This window comes from Mustelus asterias, unplaced genomic scaffold (genome assembly GCF_964213995.1).
Source record: "Mustelus asterias unplaced genomic scaffold, sMusAst1.hap1.1 HAP1_SCAFFOLD_43, whole genome shotgun sequence".
NCBI lineage: Eukaryota > Metazoa > Chordata > Chondrichthyes > Carcharhiniformes > Triakidae > Mustelus > Mustelus asterias.
Genome location: NW_027590120.1, coordinates 1,692,994 through 1,714,362, shown reverse-complemented (window position 1 = coordinate 1,714,362; position 21,369 = coordinate 1,692,994). Strand labels below are relative to the sequence as shown.

Genomic DNA, 21,369 nt, shown 5'->3' with positions numbered 1-21,369 from the left:
CTGTTCTGTGTGTGGGAAGGGATTCATTCAGTCATCCACCCTGTTAAATCACCAGCGAGTTCACACTGAGGAGAGACCATTTAAATGCTCAGACTGTGGGAAGTGTTACAAATGTTCTGGGGAACTGATGGGCCATCAACGTGTTCACAGCAATGAGAGGCCATTCACCTGTTCCATGTGTGGGAAAGGATTACTCAGCAATACAAACTGCTGACACACCAGCGAGTTCACACTGATGAGAGACCTTTTACATGTCCAGACTGTGGAAAACACTTTAAAAGTTCCCAGGACTTGATGCAGCATCAACCTGTTCACACTGATGAGAGACCGTTCAGATGCTTCCACTGTGGGTCTGCATTCAAGCGATCATCTCATCTCACTGTACACCAGCAAATTCACACTGGGGAGAGGCTGTTCACCTGCCCTGAGTGTAGCAAGGGATTTACTCAGTCATCCATCCTTCTGACACACCAGTGTGTTCAAACTGGGGGGAGACCATTCATCTGCTCTGAGTGTGGGAAGGGTTTCCCTTCCTCATCCAAACTTCTGATGCACCAGCGAGTTCACACTGGGGAGAGACCGTTCACCTGCTCTGTGTGTGGGAAGGGTTTCACTCAGTCATCGAACCTGCTGACACACCAGCGAGTTCACACTGGGGAGAGGCCATTCACATGTGCTGAATGTGAGAAGGGATTTGCTTATTTTTCTGTACTGATGAGACACCAACAAGCTCACAAGCAACGACAATGATTGGATTTTGCTGTCAGTGACATCCAGGATGATGTTCGTTGGGGTCTGTTGGATGATGTCAATAAATTCCAGCCAGTTGTTTGGGCTAATATTGTGGATAAAGGTCAAATAAATCAGTTTTATATTACTATTTTTATATTGAACACACTGTGTTGCATCTATTTAATGTCTCTAACTTACTTAAGTTAGATAAATCGCCGGGACCGGATGGGATGTACCCCAGGTTACTGTGGGAGGTGAGGGAAGAGATTGCTGATCCTCTGGCGATGATCTTTGCATCATCAATGGAGACGGGAGAGGTTCCGGAGGATTGGAGGATGGCGGATGTGGTTCCGTTATTCAAGAAAGGGAGAAGAGATTGCCCAGGAAATTATAGACCGGTGAGTCTAAGCTCAGTGGTAGGTAAGTTGATGGAGAAGATCCTGAGAGGCAGGATTTATGAACATTTGGAAAGGAATAGTATGATCAGAAGTAGCCAGCACGGCTTTGTCCGAGGCAGATCATCCCTTACGAGTCTGATTGAGTTTTTTGAAGATGTGACTAGACATTTAGATGGGGGAAGAGCGGTAGATGTGGTTTATATGGATTTCAGTAAGGCGTTTGATAAGGTGCCCCATGCAAGGCTTATGGAGAAAGTGAAGGGGCAAAGGATACAAGGGGATGTTGCTTTGTGGATTCAGAACTGGCTTGCTCACAGAAGGCAAAGGGTGGTTGTAGATGGGTCTTTTTCAGCATGGAGGTCGGTCACCAGTGGGGTGCCCCAGGGATCTGTTCTGGGACCCTTGCTCTTTGTGATTTTTATAAATGACCTGGATGAGGAAGTGGAAGGATGGGTTGGCAAGTTTGCTGATGACACAAAAGTTGGAGGTGTTGTGGATAGTGTAGAGGGATGTCAGCAGTTTTATCTATGTCATCAACGAGACATAGATAAAATGCAAGACTGGGCGGAGAAATGGCAGATGGACTTCAACCCAGATAAGTGAGTGGTGGTTCATTTTGGCAGGTCGAATAGGATGGAAGAATATAATATTAAGGGTAAGACGCTTGGCAGTGTGGAAGAACAGAGGGATCTTGGGGTCCGGGTTCATAGGATGCTCAAAGCGGCGTTGCAGGTAGAGGCTGTGGTTGAGAAGGCGTACGGAATACTGGCCTTCATCAATAGAGGAACTGAGTTTAGAAATCGGGAGATAATGCTGCAGCTGTATAGGATCCTGGCGAACTGTGCCCAGTTCTGGTCGCCTCATTACAGGAAAGATGTGGAAGCCATAGAATGGGTGCAGAGGAGATTTACGAAGATGTTGCCGGGATTAAGTGGTAAGCCTTTTGAGGATAGGTTGAGAGAGCTAGGTCTATTCTCCTTGGAGAGGTGAAGGATGAGAGGTGACCTGATAGAGGTGTATAAGATGTTGAGAGGTATTGATAGAGTGGATTCTCAGAGGCTTTTACCCAGGGCTGAAATAGTTGTCACGAGAGGCCACAGGTTTAGGTTGCTGGGGAGTAGGTATAGAGGAGATGTTAGGGGTACGTTTTTCACTCAGAGGGTGGCGGGTGCGCGGAATCGGCTGCCGGTAGTGGTGGTGGAAGCAGATTCGATTGAGTCTTTTCAGAAACTTTTGGATAGGTTCATGGAGGTTAGTAAGATGGAGGGTTATAGATGAGCCTAGAAGGTAAGGAAATTGTTTGGCACAACTTGTGGGCCGAAGGGCCTGTTTGTGTTGTAGCTTTTCTATGTTCTATGTTCACTTTGGATCCTTTTGAAGGGCTCTCCCTCTCCCCAGTCTTCTCCATCCTCACCTCCAACAACAAGTGTGAGGAGCGCATGGAGCTTCTTTGTCACTAAGATTGAGGGGAGGTGATGGCCGAGTGGTATTAGCACTAGACAGTTAACCCAGAAACTCAGCTAATGTTCTGGGTACCAGGTTTCAATCCCGCCACAGCAGATGGTGAAATTTGAATTCAATAAAAAATATCTGGAATTAAGAATTTACTGATGATCGTGAAACAATTGTCGTAAAAACCCATCTGGTTTAATGATGTCCTTTAGGGAAGGAAATCTGCCGTCCTTGCCTGCTCTGGCCTACATGGGACTCCAGAGCCACAGCAGTGTCGTTGACTCTAAAATGGCCGAGCAAGCCACTCAGTTGTTCATGAAGGCAGCTCACCACCACCTTCTCAAGGGCAACTTGCAATAAATGCTGGCCATGCAACAACATCCATGTCCCACAGATGAAATTTAAAAAGCTGCCTCTGTTGCTTCCCTTCCTCCCACGAGCCCATCCTTGACCCCAGTGTCTTTGTTCCCCTCCTGCCCATCTCTCATTATGACTTCCAAAATCCCTGTCATCTCCCAAATCTCTGCCCATATGTCCTGAAATTCCCTGTGTGAATCCCTCTGATTACATTTGTCTTTCACACAGTATTAAACAGCTCTTACCAAAGTCTCAAATTACTGTGTGAATATGACTGAGGTAAGTTATCTGTCACTGTCCTTCTCAGCCAGTCTGCAGTTATTGACACCATTGACCAAACCATCTTCCTCCAGTGCCTCTCCATTGTTGTCCAGCTGGGTGGGACTGCACACTTCGGCTAATTTCTTATCTGATTATAGCCAGAGAATCACCGGGAGCCACTGTGATTATTACAGACAGAGAGCAAGTGAATAGAGGGAGCAAAGTAAATGGGGAAAAGAGACGGTGAGAGTGAATGGGATGGAAGTTCGTAAACTGAGACAAAGAGAAACAGATTGAGACAGAAAAAGGAGTCAACATTGTTCCAAAGAGAAGAGATTAATGCTTTTCAAACCTTCCTGATCATTATAACTTATCAATTTCTGTAAAATATTTTGAGTGAATGTAACAAGGCCTGGATATGAGATTCAGAAACTCCCTCCCTAACTGTCCAGATTAAAGGTGTTTGTTAAGGTCTATCTCTCCAAACAAGGTTTTGACCATCCATCCTAATATTGTGCTCTGTGACCCAGTAATTCTATTTGCTGATCTATCAGTAATGGACTTGCTGCCGTCTGGAACAAAACTGTTTTCACCACTAAGGTTCCACTGTGATGTAATAGTCTCTATGACATCATCGCAGCAGGACTGGATGACATCATCAGAGTCCATTGTTTCTGAATAATCCACATCAATAACAACAGGAAATACTCATCAAGCTGAGCACATTATCTAGGCTGACACTGCAGTCTGACACTGAGGGACTGCTGCACTCTGACACACAGTGTCCTTCACATGGAGCTTGTGGAGGCTCTGGCCACAATCTTCCAATCCTTCTCATAGAGTTGTGGTGCCAAAAGGCTGAGAGATTGTAAACATAGAAACATAGAAATCTACAGCACAAAACAGGCCCTTCAGCCCCACAAGTTGCGCCGAACATATCCCTACCTTTTAGGCCTACCTATAACCCTCCATCCTATTAAGTCCCATGTACTCATCCAGGAGTCTCTTAAAAGACCCTATGGAGTTCGCCTCCACCACCACTGACGGCAGCCGATTCCACACGCCCACCACCCTCTGTGTGAAAAACTTCCCCCTAACATGTCCCTTGCACCTTAAACCTGTGTCCTCTCATAGCAGCCATTTCCACCTTGGGAAAAACGTAACATCCCTGTTCAAAAAATCACAGAACAATCATCTTAACATCAGTGCTGGAGAAAAATGAAACCAATAATCTGGGGACACAATCAACTAGTGTTGATTGTGTGGATTATATGGAAAAGTGTGGATTCTTATTTTCTGCATTTTCTGTTTTAATACTGGAAACTTCCCTGGATCTCGAGGCTGGAAAAGACATTCCGGAAGGTCACCCCCCCAACCCTCTCTCTATGCCTCCTCCCATCCCTCCCTACAATAAGAACCATTCACTGAGCACAGCAGTTTCACCCTCATTCCCACAGCCTGTATTCCAGCCTTTACCACATCCACTCTGCTCCCAGATACTTTACACCATTAGATATTACAATTCAAACTTTATAATCTCTCAAATTTAATATTTGTTCAGACAGCAGACAAATCATCAATTCCACTCCCATTCTGAGCTATGGGGATATATTTATACATTATCTCATTTCACAATAAAACTCACACACTGAATTTCAGATTTGCTTCTGTTATTTTAATTTGCCCAGCAGATTATTTGAAGTGAGACTGACATCAACCCTTCATGGTCTCAGTCTGTCTCTGTGTTTGTGAGAGTGTCTGAGATAGTGTGTGTCTGAGCGTGTGTATGTATGAGTGTGTATCTGTGCATGTGTGTCGATGTGTGTGCGTGAGTTTGTGTGAGATTATAGAAAGATAGAAACTAGAAGCAGGAGTAGGCCATTCGGCCCTTCGAGCCTGCTCCGCCATTCATTTTGATCATGGCTGATCATCGAATTCAATATTCTGATCCCCCTTCCTCCCATACCTTTAGCCCCAAGAGCTATATCTAATTTATTCTTCAAATCATATGTATGTGTCTGCATTTTTCTAAGTATTTGTGTGTCTATGAGTTTGTCTGTATCTGTTTCCGAGATTGATGTCAGTTATGAGAATAGATTCGTCTGCATTGAAATATATTCAAATAAAAATAATAGGAATAAGAAAAATACAGCAGCACAATCCTCCAACAAGATCCTTCAGGAATCTGAGAATTCAGTGATTTCCCAGGCAGAGGCCATTTACCTCACATCGCCACAAGAGGGAGCTCCCTGGCTGTGTTTGTGTGTTCACTGCAGCAGGAACGGATTCCATTACACAGTGAAATATAACAGAGCAGAAATCCAGGAGAACTGGATTAATTGTTGGATTACACAGTGATATGTAACAGAGCAGAAATCCAGGAGAACTGGATTAATTGTTGGATTACACAGTGATATGTAACAGAGCAGAAATCCAGGAGAACTGGATTAATTGTTGGATTACACAGTGATATGTTACAGAGCAGTAATCCCGGAGAACTGGATTAATTGTGTGTGTGTGTGTGTGTCCCTGGGCACAGTTCCCAGAGAGTTTAAAATCTTCTTACAGCTAGCCAATTCCTGATCCAAACCGCTAAATCACCCTCAATCCCATGCCTCCGTATCTTCTGCAATAGCTTACCGTGAGGTTAGAGTGTTAAAATCTGAAATAAAACAGTCAACGCCACAAAGAGTCAACAGGCCCGGCAGTTTGTGTGGAGGCAGAAACAGAGTAAAACACAGTTAAACATCCATATGAATCAAGAGCAGCAGTAGACCTTTGGGCTGCTCTGCTCCAGATAAGATCCCGGCTGATCTGACTGTGGCCAAAACTCCACTTTCCTCTCAAGAATCCAATGAATCAACCTTAAAAATATTCAATGACTCTGTCTCCACTGCTCTCTGGGAAAGAGAATTCCACAGACCAAAGACCCTCTGAGAGAGAAAAAACATCTCATTCTCTCTCTTTCAGACGTCTTAAATCCAGCTCGCTCCCCAGAGCCACACAGGGAAAGCCAGACCCGTGAAGAAAGGAGAGAGGGAGGAGGAGAAGAACAAAATGAAAAATCTGCAAACTGATAACATGATTCACAGCCCAAGACCAAAACGAGTGTTAATGGGACAAGTAAAGACACAAAAGATGATCTGGATGAGGTGTAAATGCCGGTTAGCAATAGTCTGAATGCAAAGTAAAGAAAACAAGAGGGAAATGAGGTGAAAAAAGCAACAACGAAACACAGAACACAATGGGGGCAGAGATTGTGGTGTAAAATTGTTGGACTCAGTGTTGTTCTGAAGGCTGTAAAGTGTCTCTTTTAGTTGCAGGAAATAATATTATATTTCCCAGTTCCGATGACAGGTCACATTCAGTCTGTTTCTCTCTCCACAGAGGCTGCCTGATTTGTTGAGTATTTCCAGCGTTTCCTGCTTTATGTCACAGAGAATGTCGAAGAATTGTCACACCCGGAACAGATGTCTCTTCCTCGGGACACTCCAGCTCGGGTCAGGGTGGGGGGATAATGTTCACTGTTTTATATTTGTGTCTGGTGCGAGTAATATCTTAAATTAAATGGAGAAGTTTTTTAAACTGAGGAGAGTAACTGAAACTGACTTTAAACAACATTAACAAACCAGGGCTGCTGGAGAAACATTTTGGGATTTGTGAGCAGTCACTTCCGGCTGGTTTGAAGTGAAATCCTGTCGGCGCTGCGGCAAATCTGAACTCAAACCAGACAAACTGGAACCGCTGGGTTAGAGATTCCGGGTGTTGGGATGTGGGAGCTGGGGGAGGGGGAGATGGCGGTAAAACTCTGAGTCTGACTTCAGACAGGGTGAGCGGGGTAAAGGGGAGGAATGACAGAGTTAATGTGGGAGTCAGGGACAATAGCAGAAGGTGGGAAGCTCTGGAAAGGAGCAATGGAGGTAAAGGCCATCAAAGAATGTTTGTTTAAATGAAGATAAAAGCAAAATACTGCGGATGCTGGAATCTGAAACAGGAAATGCTGGAAAATCTCAGCGGATCTGACTGCATCTGTGGTGAGAGAACAGAATTAATGTTTCCAGTCTGGATGATCATAGGTGCTGCCAGAAATGCTGAGGTTCTCCAGCATTTTCTGTTTGCGTTTAACTGAAGGTTCAGCAGGGAAACAAGCAGCGATTTCACACACACTAAACCCAGGGAGAGGGGGTGACCCAGGATAAGGGACAGGCGCAGCTCAGTGAGGCTCTGCAAAGTCCAGCAATCTGTCCACATTGAGAGCTTAGAGCGCCAAGGGGGAGGGGAAGGACAAACTATTTGGGGCACAGCAGGAGGTCACCCCTCCCCCCATTCTGTGGTTCCACAGACCCTCCCACACCTGGATAGGGTTGGCCGGGTTGGGGGTTTGAGTGACAGTCCTGGGGCTATATCAGGACAGGAACAGCCACAGATTCCCCCTTTTTCCTGGGACGTTTCACTGGAGCTGTGTTGGTGAGTGTTTGTAATCTCTGTCTCACTGTCTCGGTAATGGGGGTGGGTTGTAGATTGTTGTGAGTGTTAGACTAAATAACCTCTCCTCATGCTGCCAGTTCCAGTCTGCAGACTCCATTTCTCAGTCCAGTTTGCTGCTCCGTCTCTGTCTCTCTGTACTTTGCTGCAGTGCTCCACATTCTGAGCAACATCCAGCCCATTGTTATCACCCGAAATTTGCGGCAAGCTCCCTTCACTGTGGCACAGTGGTTCGCACTGCTGCCTCACTGAGTCTGGGTTCGACTCCAGCCGTGGGTGTGTGACTGGCTGTGTGGAGTTTGCACAGTGAGGGTACAGAATATATTGTTGCGGTTGCAGGCAGGGTGAAGAAAAAGGTCAGGATGGGGATTAGCAGAGTAAGTGCGTGGGGTTACTGGGATAGGAGGTGAGCCTGGGAAAGATGCTCTCAGAGTCAGTACAGACTCGATGGGTATAATGGCCTCTTTCTGCACTGGAAGGATTCTATGATTAGTGAATTACGGTGAACAACTTTTGAATGGAGGGATTTCTGAGGCGCAGAGCATTGTGGGAAATGTGACCGCCATTAGTCAGTGCCTGACTCTAGATGTTTCATTATAGACTGAGGGCGAGTCAGCAAACTGAGCCCTCAATTCTGTTTGTGACTCTTACAGGTTGCCTGGTCTGTTGAATATCTCGAGGATTTGTTTTTTTGTCGAAGATACAGTCTCTACAGAGTTATTGTTTTATAGGTTCGAATTTAGAAACACAGTTAGGAGCCGGTTTGAATCAGGCTGCGTGTTGGATGCAGAACTCAGTTCCTGGCCTCCTGCGTGTTTTTTTTTATTGTTGCTTCGGTCTGGACTCTATTCATCACCTGTCTCTGTGGGTTTTCTCTCAATCCCCTTTTATCTGTTTTAAATCAGTTTCACAGGGACTAGAAGGGGACGATTTGCAGTCAGGAAACTGAAAGTAAATATCATATCAGGAACTGCCAGAGTCATCTAATTTATCATAACTGAATATCAGTGGATTTTGAACATGGAAGGAAAAAGCACTATTCCCAGTGGGGAGAAACCGTACACGGGTTCTGTGTGTGGACGAGGCTTCAGCCGATCCTCTGGCCTGTCAAAACGTAAGTGCAGCCACTCCATGGAAAAACTGCAGAAATGTGTGGACTGTGGGAAGGAATTTAATTACCCATCCCAGCTGGAACTTCATCAGCGCAGTCACACTGGGGAGAGGCCGTTCACCTGCTCTGAGTGTGGGAAGGGTTTCACTCAGTCATCCCACCTACTTACTCATCAGCGAGTTCACACTGATGAGAGACCTTTTAAATGCTCAGACTGTGGGAAGTGCTTCAAGCATTCTGGGGACCTGATGTCCCATCAACGTGTTCACACTGATGAGAGACCGTTCAGGTGCTCTCACTGTGGGATTGGATTCAAGCATTCACATAACCTTACTGTGCACCAGCAAATTCACACTGGGGAGAGACCATTCACCTGCTCCGAGTGTGGAAAGGGATTCACTCGGTCATCCAAACTATTGATACACCAGCGTATTCACACTGGGGAGAGACCTTTTAAGTGCTCTGACTGTGGGAAGTGCTATAAAAGTTCGGGGGAACTGATGTCCCATCAACGTGTTCACACTGATGAGAGACCATTCAGGTGCATTTACTGTGCTACTGGGTTCAGGCGATCAAATCACCTCATTGTACACCAGCGCACCCACACTGGGGAAAGGCCATTCACCTGCTCGAAATGTGGGAAGGGATTCATTCAGTCCTCCAGTCTGCTGAGACACAAGCGAGCTCACACTGGGGAGAGACCATTCAGCTGCTCTGAGAGTGGGAAGAGATTCACTCAGTCATCCCACCTACTTAGACACCAAAGAATTCACCGGTAACCACAGTGATTGGAATCTGCTGTTAATCCTATCCAGGACTGTAATATGTTCATTGTGTTTGTTTTTGTTGATGATAATGAACTCCAGCCAGTTATACAGTTTAATATTCTGAATAAAGGTCAAATCAATTATCTTTGTGTTCAGTACTGTGAATCTTTTTAATATCATCAGCACAACTGAATTCCTTTTGAGTTGCTCTCCCTTTGTCCCTCATCCAGCTTCACTTTCCCACAAGTGCTCATTGGGAATAAAACTCACAATCTTCTTTGTCACTAAGTTTGAGACAATCCAATCAGCTGTCTCTACTGCTTCTCTCCTTCCCCTAACCCACTGGAACAAACCTCCGCTAACGCTCCCCTTTATCTGAGCTCTGAACTCTCATCTTTCTGCAGTTTCTCTCCTGCCTCCCCTCATGTCCTCTTAGAGCTCATCTTGCCCATGAGACCCATCTCTTGATCCCTCAATCCTATTCCCACTGAGCTACTGACAGCACAACTTCTCCATATCAGCTGATATTGCCAATATCTTCCTCTCCTTCAAATTCAATATCATCACCCAATTCTCAATAAAATATCTTTGACACATGCCCTTGTAAACTACCATCCCATCTCCCTTTCCTCTCTAAAGTCCTTGAATGTTTTACCTTCCACATATTGTAACTTGTTTTCCCTTTCTCACTGTGTATAGAAAAGTTTATTTTGTTTGTTCAGAATGTGTGGAATCTTGTGCCTTTATTCACTTGTTATGTATCTTGAATCTCCACCTTTGTCTATTTTATACCAACTCACCCAAATCTAAAAACTATTTTGTGGGAATTGGGGGAATAGAACAGAAGATGGGTTTCTGCTGCTAAGTTACAATCCCAGCTGATGTTACTTCTGGGCAGGGAGGTCCCAGAATAAAAACCTGGCTCAATTGACCGTAACTTTTACCTTTTTATTTTAGAAATGTGGATGGAACAGAGTCATTGGACGGACAATGAGCTTTTAACAAAAATATTTATTATGAAAATACTGACAGTAACACAAGATTCCTTAATTCCACACAATCACGGTGATTGTGGCGAAGTGAGGTCAATGGCCTCTGCCTGGGAGATCACTGAATCATGATGTGGAAGTGCCGGCATTGGACTGGGGTAAACACAGTAAGAAGTCTCACAACACCAGGTTAAAGTCCAACAGGTTTATTTGGTAGCACAAGCCACAAGCTTTCAGAGCGCTGTCCCTTAATCAGGTGAGTGGGAGTTCTGTTCACAAACAGGGCATAAAAAGACACAAACTCAATTTACAAAATAATTTTTGTATTTTGTAAATTACATTATTTTGTAAATTGAGTTTGTCTTTTTGAGGTTGTCATGCTGAAGCTTTATGAAGCACTGTTTAAAGCACAATGGGAGTATTGTGTTCATAACCAGCCAGCACACTTTAGGAAGGATTGAATGGTCCTTGAGAAGGTGCAGAGGAGATTTACCAGAATGGTTCCAGCACCGAGGGATTTTAACTCCAGAGTCAGCTTCGAGAAGCTGGAGTTGTTCTCCTTGGAATGAAACAGGCTAAGGGGAGATCTGATTGAGGTGAACGCCATTATGACAGGTTTAGATCAAGTGGATAGAGAAATTGGGCAGGATCTACAGAGACCGCTGGAGGCTGTTGGTAAACGTAACCTTTTATTGCACATTTTTCTAACGATGTACAGAACAAAGCTCAGCACGAGGCTTCACAGAGAACCATCTCTCAGCAGACTCTTATCATCTGATCATACATCACCGTGCAGAATATTTACACATTTAACATTAACCCTTTACACTGCACCAAGTCTTTAGTCAGCTTTCCTAACATCCCCTTCTTTGACTCAGTGTCAGTTGTCTGATTTGTCAGTTGATGTTTCTGAGATTCACCTTGGGACACTCTCCTATATTAAAGGTCTGATGTAAATGAAAATTATTTTAAAATCACGTTGTAACAGACTGGGGAAGTCAGGATTAAAACAATATCTGGGTAAATGGAGTTAGGTCACAGATCAGCCATGACCTCACTGAATGAGAGAACAGGCTTGAGGGATAAATGACCTCCTCCTGTTCCTGGTAAACTTGTACTCAGACACCAGCTGATGAATGGAAAGTGATGGGAGAACTGGGGAGAAGAGACTTCATCAGAAACCAGCACTGGAGCAGAGTTAGAGAGTGGGAAAGGCCCGGGGAGAAACTACACAGGAACTGGAGGAGGTCATTCAGCCCTCTGAGTCTGCTCTGTCATTCAGTTAGACCCTGGCTAATCAGATCATCAAGATTTATTTGATTCTATTCTGTAGATTAAGCTGCAGCTCAGTTTTATGGGAAATTAACATCAGCAGAAACAAACTCCAACTCTCACAATGGGAACATGTGAATTAGGAGCAGGAGAAAGCCACTCGGCCCCTCGAGCCTGCTCCACTATTCAATAGGATCCTGGCTCATCTGATTGTGGTCTGAACTCCACTTTCCTTCTTACCCCTCATACCCTTTGACTCTCTTGTCAATCAAGAATCTATTAAATTCAGACTTCAGAATATTCAGTGAGCCAGCCTCCACCACTCTCTGTGGAAGAGAATTCCACACTGTAACAACCCTCTGAGAGAAAAGGTTTCTCCTCATCCCAGTCTTAAATGGGAGACCTCTTATTTTTAAACTGTGCCTCTAGTTCTCCTCTCTCTACAATCAACATCCACTCTGTCAAGTCCCCTCTGAATTTTATATGTTTCAATCAGATCCTCTCTCATTCTTCTAAACCCCAATAGATACAGGCCGAACATGTCCAACTTTTCCTCGTATGATAATTCCCTCATCCCAGGAATCAGTCAAGTAAACCTTCTCCGAACTACTTCTCACACAAGTCCTCTCTTAAGGAGACCAAAACTGTACACCGTACTCTAGATGTGGTCTCACCAATGCCCTGAACAAATGCAGCAAAACATCCCCGCAATAAACAACAATTCATTTACCTTTCTAATCATTTGCTGTGTCCACGCACTAACTTTTCCTGATTACAGTACCAGGACACCCAGATCCCTCTGTACCTCAAAGTTCTGCAATCTCTCTCTCTGTTTAAATAATCAGCTGCTTTTCCATCCTTCCTGCCAAAGTGGACAAGTTCACATTATCCAAAAATCTTGTTCCAGCTGCGAATGTTTTACCCACTCACTGACCCTATCTATATTGCTTTACAGGCCTGTTGTGGTCATTCACATCTCACTTTCCGACCTACCCTTTGTGTTATCAACAAATTTTGATCCTGTCAGTCATCCACATCATGAAAATAGTTTGTCAATAGTTGAGGGCCCAGCACTGGTCCCTGTGGCACTCCACAGGCTACACTTTGCCATCCCAAAAATGACTTGTTTCTCCCTCCTCTCTGTTTCCTATTAGCTCATCAATCCTCTATCCATGCTAATATAAAGAATCGACGTGGATGGGACGCTAATATGCCTTATGCTACGAATTCTTATTTAGTGTGGTAAACTTTGATGTGGCACCTTGTCAAATGCCTTCTGGAAATCTAAATACACCACATCCACAGGTTCCACTTTATCCACATTGCTTGTTACTTCGTCAAAGAAATCCAATAAATCAATTAACATGATTTCCCTTGCACAAAACCATGTTCACTCTGCCTGATTGCACGGAGATTATCTGTGTCCCACCCCAGCTCCTTAATAACAGAATGAACATGATTCAATCCTGCATGGGATTATTTATTACTTAAATAATAGATAAATAAATAAATGAACATGATTCAGTCCTGCATGGGGTGAGCAGCAACAGCAGAATCCAATCCCTGCAGTGACTTGTGAACTTGCTGGTGTCTCAGCAGATTGGCTGACCGAGCAAATCTCTTCCCACATACGGAGCAGGTGAATGATCTCTCTCCTGTGTGAACCTGCTGGTGTCTCAGCAGGTGGGATGACTGAGTGAACCTTTTCTCACACATGGAGCAGGTGAATGATCTCTCTCCAGTGTGAATTTGCTGGTGTCTCAGCAGGTCCTTAGTGCTTTTAAAACTTTTCTCACAGTCAGAACATTTAAAAGGTCTCTGATCAGTGTGGACCAGTTGATGTGCAATGAGCTGGGGTGGCTGAGTGAATCGTTTCCCACATGTGGAGCAAGTGAAGGGTTTCTCCCCAGTGTGAATCCGCTCGTGTATCAGGAGGTGAGGTGAATCAGTGAATCCCTTCCCACACACACAGCAAATGAATGGTTTCTCCCCAGTGTGAACTCGCTGGTGTCTCAGACGGTGGGATGAATGGGTGAATCCCATCCCACACACCGAGCAGGCGAACGGTTTCTCCCCAGTGTGAACTCGCTGGTGTGTCACCAAATCCTGTTTACTTTTAAAGCTCTTCTCACAGTCAGAACACTGAAATGGTCTCTTATCAGAGTGAACTCGCTGGTGTGTTTGCAGCTGGGATAAACGTCCGAATCTCCTCTCACACACGGAGCAGGTGAATGGCTTCTCCCCAGTGTGAGTGCGCTGATGGACTTGTAAATCATTTCTACTTTTAAATCTCTTCGCACAGTCAGAACATTGAAATGGTCTCCGATCAGTGTGAACAAGTTGGTGTGTCAGAAGGTGGGATGACTGAGTGAATCCCTTCCCACACACTGAGCAGGTGAACGGTCTCACCGCCATGTGAGTGCGCTGGTGTCTCAGGAGGTCCTTTGTGCTTTTAAAGCTTTTCTCACAATCAGAACACTGAAACAGTCTCTGGTCGGAGTGAACCTGCCGGTGAATCAGGAGGCTTGATAAAGCATGACATCCCTTCCCACATTCGAGGCAGGTGAACGGCCTCTCACCAGTGTGAACACGCCGGTGTGTATAGAGGCTGGATGAGTAAGCAAATCCTTTCCCACACTCAGAGCAGGTGAACGGCCTCTCTCCAGTGTGAATGCGATGATGAATATCCAATTCGGACGGGTAATTGAATCCCCTCCCACAGTCCACACATTTCAATGGTTTCTCTGTGGAGCGGGTGTCCTCGTGTGACTCCAGATTGGATGATGAGTTGATGCCTTGTTTACACAGAATGTGTGTCGGGTCACTAATCACTGAGAATGATGTGGGTTTTTCCAGCCTGTTTAAAGCTCTTTCCACATTCAGCACAACAGAAACTCTCAGGTGTGTGTCTTGGCGCTTTTTCAGTCACACTGATGTTTGGAATCTTCACCCACAAACAGAACAAACTTTTCTTCTTCTGTAGACAAAGTCTGACGATATTCAGTTTCCAATTAATTAAATCACTGAAACAGAGCTTGATTTGAAGTTTGTTTTGAGTTTCACATCTGTAAATCCTGCTTCATAATACCCTGCAAAAACAGTTTACAAATACCATCACTGTCAGTGCAGGATAGAAATTCTGAACAGACAATTCATAGTTTCTCTGGAACATATTTTCCTCTCTTGTTCCCCCAAATCTATAAATCCCCGTCCCACACACTCTCCCTCCTCCCCTGGGCTGAAATCCAAACCCATCTCACCATCTCCACCATTTCTTCCCTCCACTCCCAGTTTTCTCCCTCCCTCTCCTCTGTCTGGGTTCAGTTCTTGATGTGGAAATCTCACCAACTGTCCTGGCTGGAGACAATACACATCTCTTTAACCTGTGCTTAACCCTCTCTCCACTCGCATTGTCTGTACCTTTAAGACTTGATTACCTGTAAAGACTCGCATTCCAACCATTATCTTGTAAATTGAGTTTGTGTCAATATATATGCCCCGTTTATGAACACAAGTCCTACTCACCTGATGAAGGAGCAGTGATCCGAAAGCGAGTGGCTTTTGCTACCAAATAAACCTGTTGGACTTTAACCTGGTGTTGTGAGACTTCTTACTGGGTTCAGTTCTCCAGCTCCTGTCTGACAATAAAACCAATGGGTCTTATTGGGGGTGTTGGGGCCTCCAGCGGGTGTTTGTGAATCCTCCCCGCCCACCTCCCAGGGTTTCCTTCCTTCCCAGAGATCAGAGTCCTCATTGATTTGAGGCCAAAGTGTAACCTCTTATTTATTGTCCCCCTCCCCCATCCTCTGATGTGAACCATCCTCCAGTGGCTGAGCCAGGATGGGGCCGTTAACCTGGGCCTGTTCCCGGGAGGGAGGGAGAAGCCCCGCAGCTGCAAACCAGGGAGCTGACAATGATTCTGAAGGGTTTGCGGATCCACAAAGTGTTTCCAAATCCTCCCAGCCACCGCCTAACGCTGACTCCGCTTCTCCGGGACAAACAAGCGCCAAGGACAGCAATGACACTGCGCATGCTCCACATCACAATGCCCGGGGACTGATTGACGGCAGCTCCGGACCAATAGGAACAGGGGGCGGGACTGGCCGACCGAGCGGGAGCGGCTGGTCCTCCAACCAATCGGAGTGATTGAGGGGCGGGACTGGAGGACCGAGCGGGAGTGGCTGGTCCTCCAACCAATCGGAGTGAATGAAGGCGGGACCTGAAGCATGCGCAGTCCGGGTAATGGCGTCGGAAGGACGGTTTTGACTCGGAAGCGAGATCAATACGAGGTAGAGGGGGCGTGCGGGGAATGATAAATGTGGCGGGTGGGTGGAGAGGCTTTGTAAACATGTTGTTCAAACCCAGACCCCGGAAATGAACTTCCCGGTCCCCCCCCCTTTGTACCAAATGGAGCGGCAGCTTGTAGTGTTAGACCCGGGCTGACTGCCGCCATTGAGGCTGCATGTGGGAGGCCGGCAGGGATTGTGATCGGAGAGTGAAGCCCTGACGTCACAATCGAATGGGTGAGGGTGTGACATCACAATGGAATGGGTGAGGGTGTGACGTCACAATGGAATGGGTGAGGGTGTGACGTCACAATGGAATGGGTGAGGGTGTGACGTCACAATGGAATGGGTGAGGGTGTGACGTCACAATGGAATGTGATCGGAGAGCGAAGTTTCACTCTGAAGCTCATTGGACAACTTCCGCATTGTGATGCCACGATAGAGCCCTGCCTGAATCAGCCAATAGAAATCACTCTGCTCCGCGGTGACATCTCCGGGTTCCAGTGCGCAGGCCCGGGCGCGCGGACCCGGGAGCCCCGCCCCCACCCATTGTTCCCCTCCCCCTACACCACATCGAGCCAAGGTTTCCAGGCAACCGGCTGACGGCTCCGGTCAGAGCGAGAAGCTGCTCGGTGATCTCCCCCTACCCCCCCGGCCGGGGACTGCAAAATGTGCGAGGGAGAGGGGAAGCTGTGCATGTGCGGGGGAGAACCCACCCTCTGAATGAGAGAGGAAAGAATGTTCCATAGAAATTGTCTGTTCTGAATTTCTATCCTGTACTGACACTGATGACTTTTGTAAACTCATTTTACAGGATATTGAAAGAGGAATCACAGGCTGAAATCTCAAACGTCACATCTCGATCTGACAGAGTCATATTCCTTGGGACCTCAATATCATCGGACTTTGAATCCAGAAGGAGAAATGATTGTCCAGTCTGTCGATTTGAAAAGATTTGAAATGTCAGTGTGAGTGAAAAAGCATCAACACACTGCCACACTTGAGTGAGAGTGTTCCAATGCACTGACTAAAGAGCTTTAACCAGTTACACAGTCTGAATAAATATCACACCATTCACAGCGGGTGGAGACTGTAATCTTGTTCTGTGTGTGGACGAAGTTTCAACTAATTGTCCACTCAAGAGTGAGGTAAGGACACCTGCACCATGGCGAAACCATGGAAATGTGCGGACTGCGGGAAGGGATACGGAACCCCATCAGAGCTGGAAGCTCATCGGCGCAGCCACACTGGGGAGAGGCCGTTCATCTGCTCTCAGTGTGGGAAGGGATTCAGTCAGTTATCCAACCTGCAGAGACACCAGCGAGTTCACACTGGAGAGAGGCCATTTACCTGCTCTCAGTGTGGTAAGAGGTTCACTCAGTTATCCAGCCTGCAGAGACACCAGCGAGCTCACACTGGGGAGAGGCCCTTCACCTGCTCTCAGTGTGGGAAGGGATTCACTCGCATATCCAGCCTGCAGAGACACCAGCGAGTTCACACTGGGGAGAGGCCATTCACCTGCTCTCAGTGTGGGAAGGGATTCATTCAGTTATCCGAGCTGCGGACACACCTGCGAGTTCATACAGGGGAGAGGCCATTCACTTGCTCTCAGTGTGGGGAGGGATTCACTCGGTCATCCAGCCTGCTGACACACCAGCGAATTCACACTGGGGAGAGGCCGTTCACCTGCTCTCAGTGTGGGAAGGGATTCAATCAGTTATCCAACCTGCAGGCACACCAGCGAGTTCACACTGGGGAGAGGCCGTTCACCTGCTCTCAGTGTGGGAAGGGATTCACTCGGTCATCCGACCTGCGGGCACACCAGCGAGTTCACACTGGGGAGAAGCCCCCATTCACCTGCTCTCAGTGTGGGAAGGGATTCACTCGGTCATCCCACCTGCAGAGACATCAGCGAGTTCACACTGGAGAGAGACCATTCACCTGCTCTCAATGTGCGAAGGGATTCATTCAGTTATCCAGCCTGCAGAGACACCAGCGAGTTCACACTGGAGAGAGGCCATTCACCTGCTCTCAGTGTGGGAAGGGTTTCAGCGTTTCATCCCGGCTGCTGAGGCACCAGCAAGTTCACGAGTGATTCCAGAGTTTGGATTCTGCTGTTATTGTTCCTGCTCTCAATTACATCCAGGATTGCATTTTGTTCATTCTCACAGTTGGTCAATGGGAAGGGTCAGAGGGTTTCTTTGTGCTGGACTGGCTGGTCTCAGCCTCCAGTGGGTTGATGCTCTTTGAGTCTTTTTGCAAATACCTGGTTTCAAATGTCACAAGGATCACAGAGTGACAGAGTGTTAGGAAGTTTAGAGATGTTTAGTCAGAAGAAAATAGAGGTTGGCAGTGCAAAGGTACATTTCTGAATGGAGGGCTGTGACAAGTGACATTCCTCAGCGATCAGTGCTGGGACTTTTGCTGTTTGTAATATATATATAAATGATTTGGAGGAAAATGTAACTGGTTTGATTGGTAAGTTTGTGGACGACACAAAGGTTGGTGGAATTGTGGATAGCGATGGGGAACGGCAGAGGATACAGCAGGATATAGATCAGTTGGAGACTTGGGCGGAGAGATGGCAGATGAAGTTTAATCCGGACAAATGTGAGGTAATGCATTTTGGAAGGTCTAATACAGATAGGAAATATACAGTAAATGGCAGAACCCTTAAGAGTATTCATAGGCAGAGGGATCGAGGTGTACAGGTACACAGGTCATTGAAAGTGGTAATGCAGGTGGAGAAGGTAGTCAAGAAAGCATATGGCATGCGGGCCTTCATTGGCTGGGGCATTGAGTTTAAAAATTGGCAAGTCATGTTGCAGCTTTATAGAGCCTTAGTTAGACCGCACTTGGAACCTCGTGTTCAATTCTGGTCACCACACTACCAGAAGAATGTGGAGGCTTTGGAGAGGGTACGGAAAATATTTATCAGGATGTTGCCTGGTGTGGAGGGCATTAGCTATGAGGAGAGTTTGGAGAAACTTGGTTTGTTCTCACTGGAACGACGGAGGTTGAGGGGAGACCTGATAGAAGTCTCCAAGATTATGAGGGGCATGGACAGAGTGGATAGTCAGAAGCTTTTTCCCAGGGTGGAAGAGTCAATTACGAGGGGCATAGGTTTCAGGTGCGAGGGGCAAGGTTTAAAGGAGATGTACAAGGCAGGTTTTTTACACAGAGGGTGGTGGGTGCCTGGAACTTGTTGCCGGGGAAGGTATTGGAAGCAGATATGATAGTGACTTTTAAGATGTGTCTTGACAAATATATGAATAGCATAGGAATAGAGGGATATGGTCCCCGGAAGGGTAGGGGTTTTAGTTCAGACGGGCAGCATGGTTGCTGCAGGCTTGGAGGGCCGAAGGGCTTGTTTCTGTGCTGTAATTTTCTTTGTTCTTCGTTCTGTTTGGAACATTCCAAATGCCCATCCAATTTCCTTTTTAATTGTTTATTGTCTCTACTTCCTCCACCCTCGTAGGCAGCGAGTTTCAGGTCATTATCATTTGCTGCATCAGAATATTCTTCCTCACATCTCCCCCCTCAATTCCCCCCCCACCCCACTGCCCCCCCCCCCCCCCCAGCCCCCCACTCCCCCTCCCTTGCATCCCTAACCCAAAACAAGAAATCTGTGCCCCCCCCTCGTCCTTGTCCCATCAGCTAATGGGAACAGCTTTTCTTTGTCCACCTTATCTAAACCTGTCAGAATCTTGTCCACCTCTATCAAATCTCCCCTCAACCTCCTTTGCTCCAAGGGGAACAACCCCAGCCTGACATCGACAATAAAGAACAAACTAACAGAATAAGTTACTGTCTGAAATCAAATGGGATTGTTTAATTTCTGTTTTAAAGATATTGTGAATGTATTGTCCTGGACAATAAAGGAATTGGAATAACTCACCGTGGGTGTGGTTGAATGGAATATGTCAATCTGATATCCACCTGCAGTCCAGTGAAAGTCTGGAATGTGTAGCTGGAAGTCCCTTCCTAACAGCACTGTGGATGTACGTGCACCTCAGGCATTGCAGCAGTTCATGAAGGCACCCTTGGGGTTGGGGTTGACCATGGCCAAGGCAGCTCCATACAGCCACATATTCTGTTATAATTGAAGGACTGCAGATTGAATGTGAGGCATTGTGGGACTGGACTATCTTGACCACATTCCTGTGACTGCCCGGAAACTCATGTGTCTATTTTAAAGCACAAAGAACAATACAGCACAGGAACAGGCCCTTCGGCCCTCCAAGCCTGCGCTGATCATGTGTTCCTAACGAGACCATCCGTTTGTATCCCTCTATTCCCAGTCTGTTCATGTGGTTATCTAGATAAGTCTTAAATGATCCTAGCGTGTCTGCCTCAACCACCTTGCTTGGCAGTGCATTCCAGGCCCCCACCACCCTCTGTGTAAAATACGTCCCCCGCATATCTGTATTGAACCTTGCCCCCCTTATCTTGAACTTGTGACCCCTTGTGTTTGTTCTTTCTGACCTGGGAAAAAGCTTCCAACTGTTCACCCTATCTATGCCCTTCATAATTTTATAAACTTCTACTAGGTCGCCCCTCAACCTCTGTTTTTCCAGGGAGAAAAACCCTAGTTTACTCAATCTCTCCTCATAGCGAATACCCTTCATACCAGGCAACATCCTGGTAAACCTTTTCTGCACTCTCTCCAAAGCCTCCACGTCCTTCTGGTAGTGTGGCGACCAGAACTGGACGCAGTATTCCAAATGTGGCCGAACCAACATTCTATATAACTGCAACATCATATGCCAACTTTTATACTCTATGCCCCTTCCAATAAAAGCAAGCATGCCATATGCCTACTTCACCACCCTTTCCACCTGTGTTGCCACCTTTAAGGTTCTGTGGACTTGCACATCCAGATCCTTCTGCGTGTCTATACTCCTGATGGTTCTGCCATTTATTGTATAGCTCTCCCCCCTGCATTAGATCTACCAAAATGGATGAATCCCAGTGGACCTACATCGGTCCCACCTGTTATGATGCAGTCTGGTAATTGCATCACCTGTCTTGTTATTAGCTCTTAAGGGGTTAATCCGGTTGTTCAGTTTGTGGTAACCCTGAATCTCATTAGTATGGTGGGCAATACCTTTGGCCACAAAAGCCAGTGCATTATACATTTAACGACATACCCCCCCCGCCTTGCATAGAAAGCTCAGTATAAATCAAATAACACTTTGTACATCCATTCATTTGGATATAATCCTATCAACAGACATCGCTTTCCTCATTACAATCACA

The 21,369-nt window shown here is 46.2% G+C and overlaps 2 protein-coding genes and 1 pseudogene across 2 annotated transcripts; 2 read left to right on the top strand and 1 right to left on the bottom strand.

The window, feature by feature from the left end:
* The first annotated feature begins 8,643 nt into the window (after positions 1-8,643).
* The window catches only part of LOC144482895 (uncharacterized), a 348,044-nt pseudogene continuing 335,318 nt past the window's right edge, over positions 8,644-21,369 (top strand).
* On the bottom strand, positions 13,259-15,431 carry LOC144482908 (uncharacterized). Its single transcript, XM_078201766.1, has 2 exons — positions 15,350-15,431; positions 13,259-14,913 (listed from the first exon to the last, which is right to left on the bottom strand). The coding sequence occupies exon 2, from the start codon at positions 14,237-14,239 to the stop codon at positions 13,346-13,348; it is 894 nt and encodes a 297-aa protein (XP_078057892.1). The 5' UTR covers positions 14,240-14,913; positions 15,350-15,431; the 3' UTR covers positions 13,259-13,345.
* Positions 16,051-18,206, top strand: LOC144482853 (uncharacterized). Its single transcript, XM_078201696.1, has 2 exons — positions 16,051-16,113; positions 17,312-18,206. Exons 1-2 carry the CDS (start codon positions 16,051-16,053, stop codon positions 18,203-18,205), a joined length of 957 nt encoding a protein of 318 aa, XP_078057822.1. The 3' UTR covers position 18,206.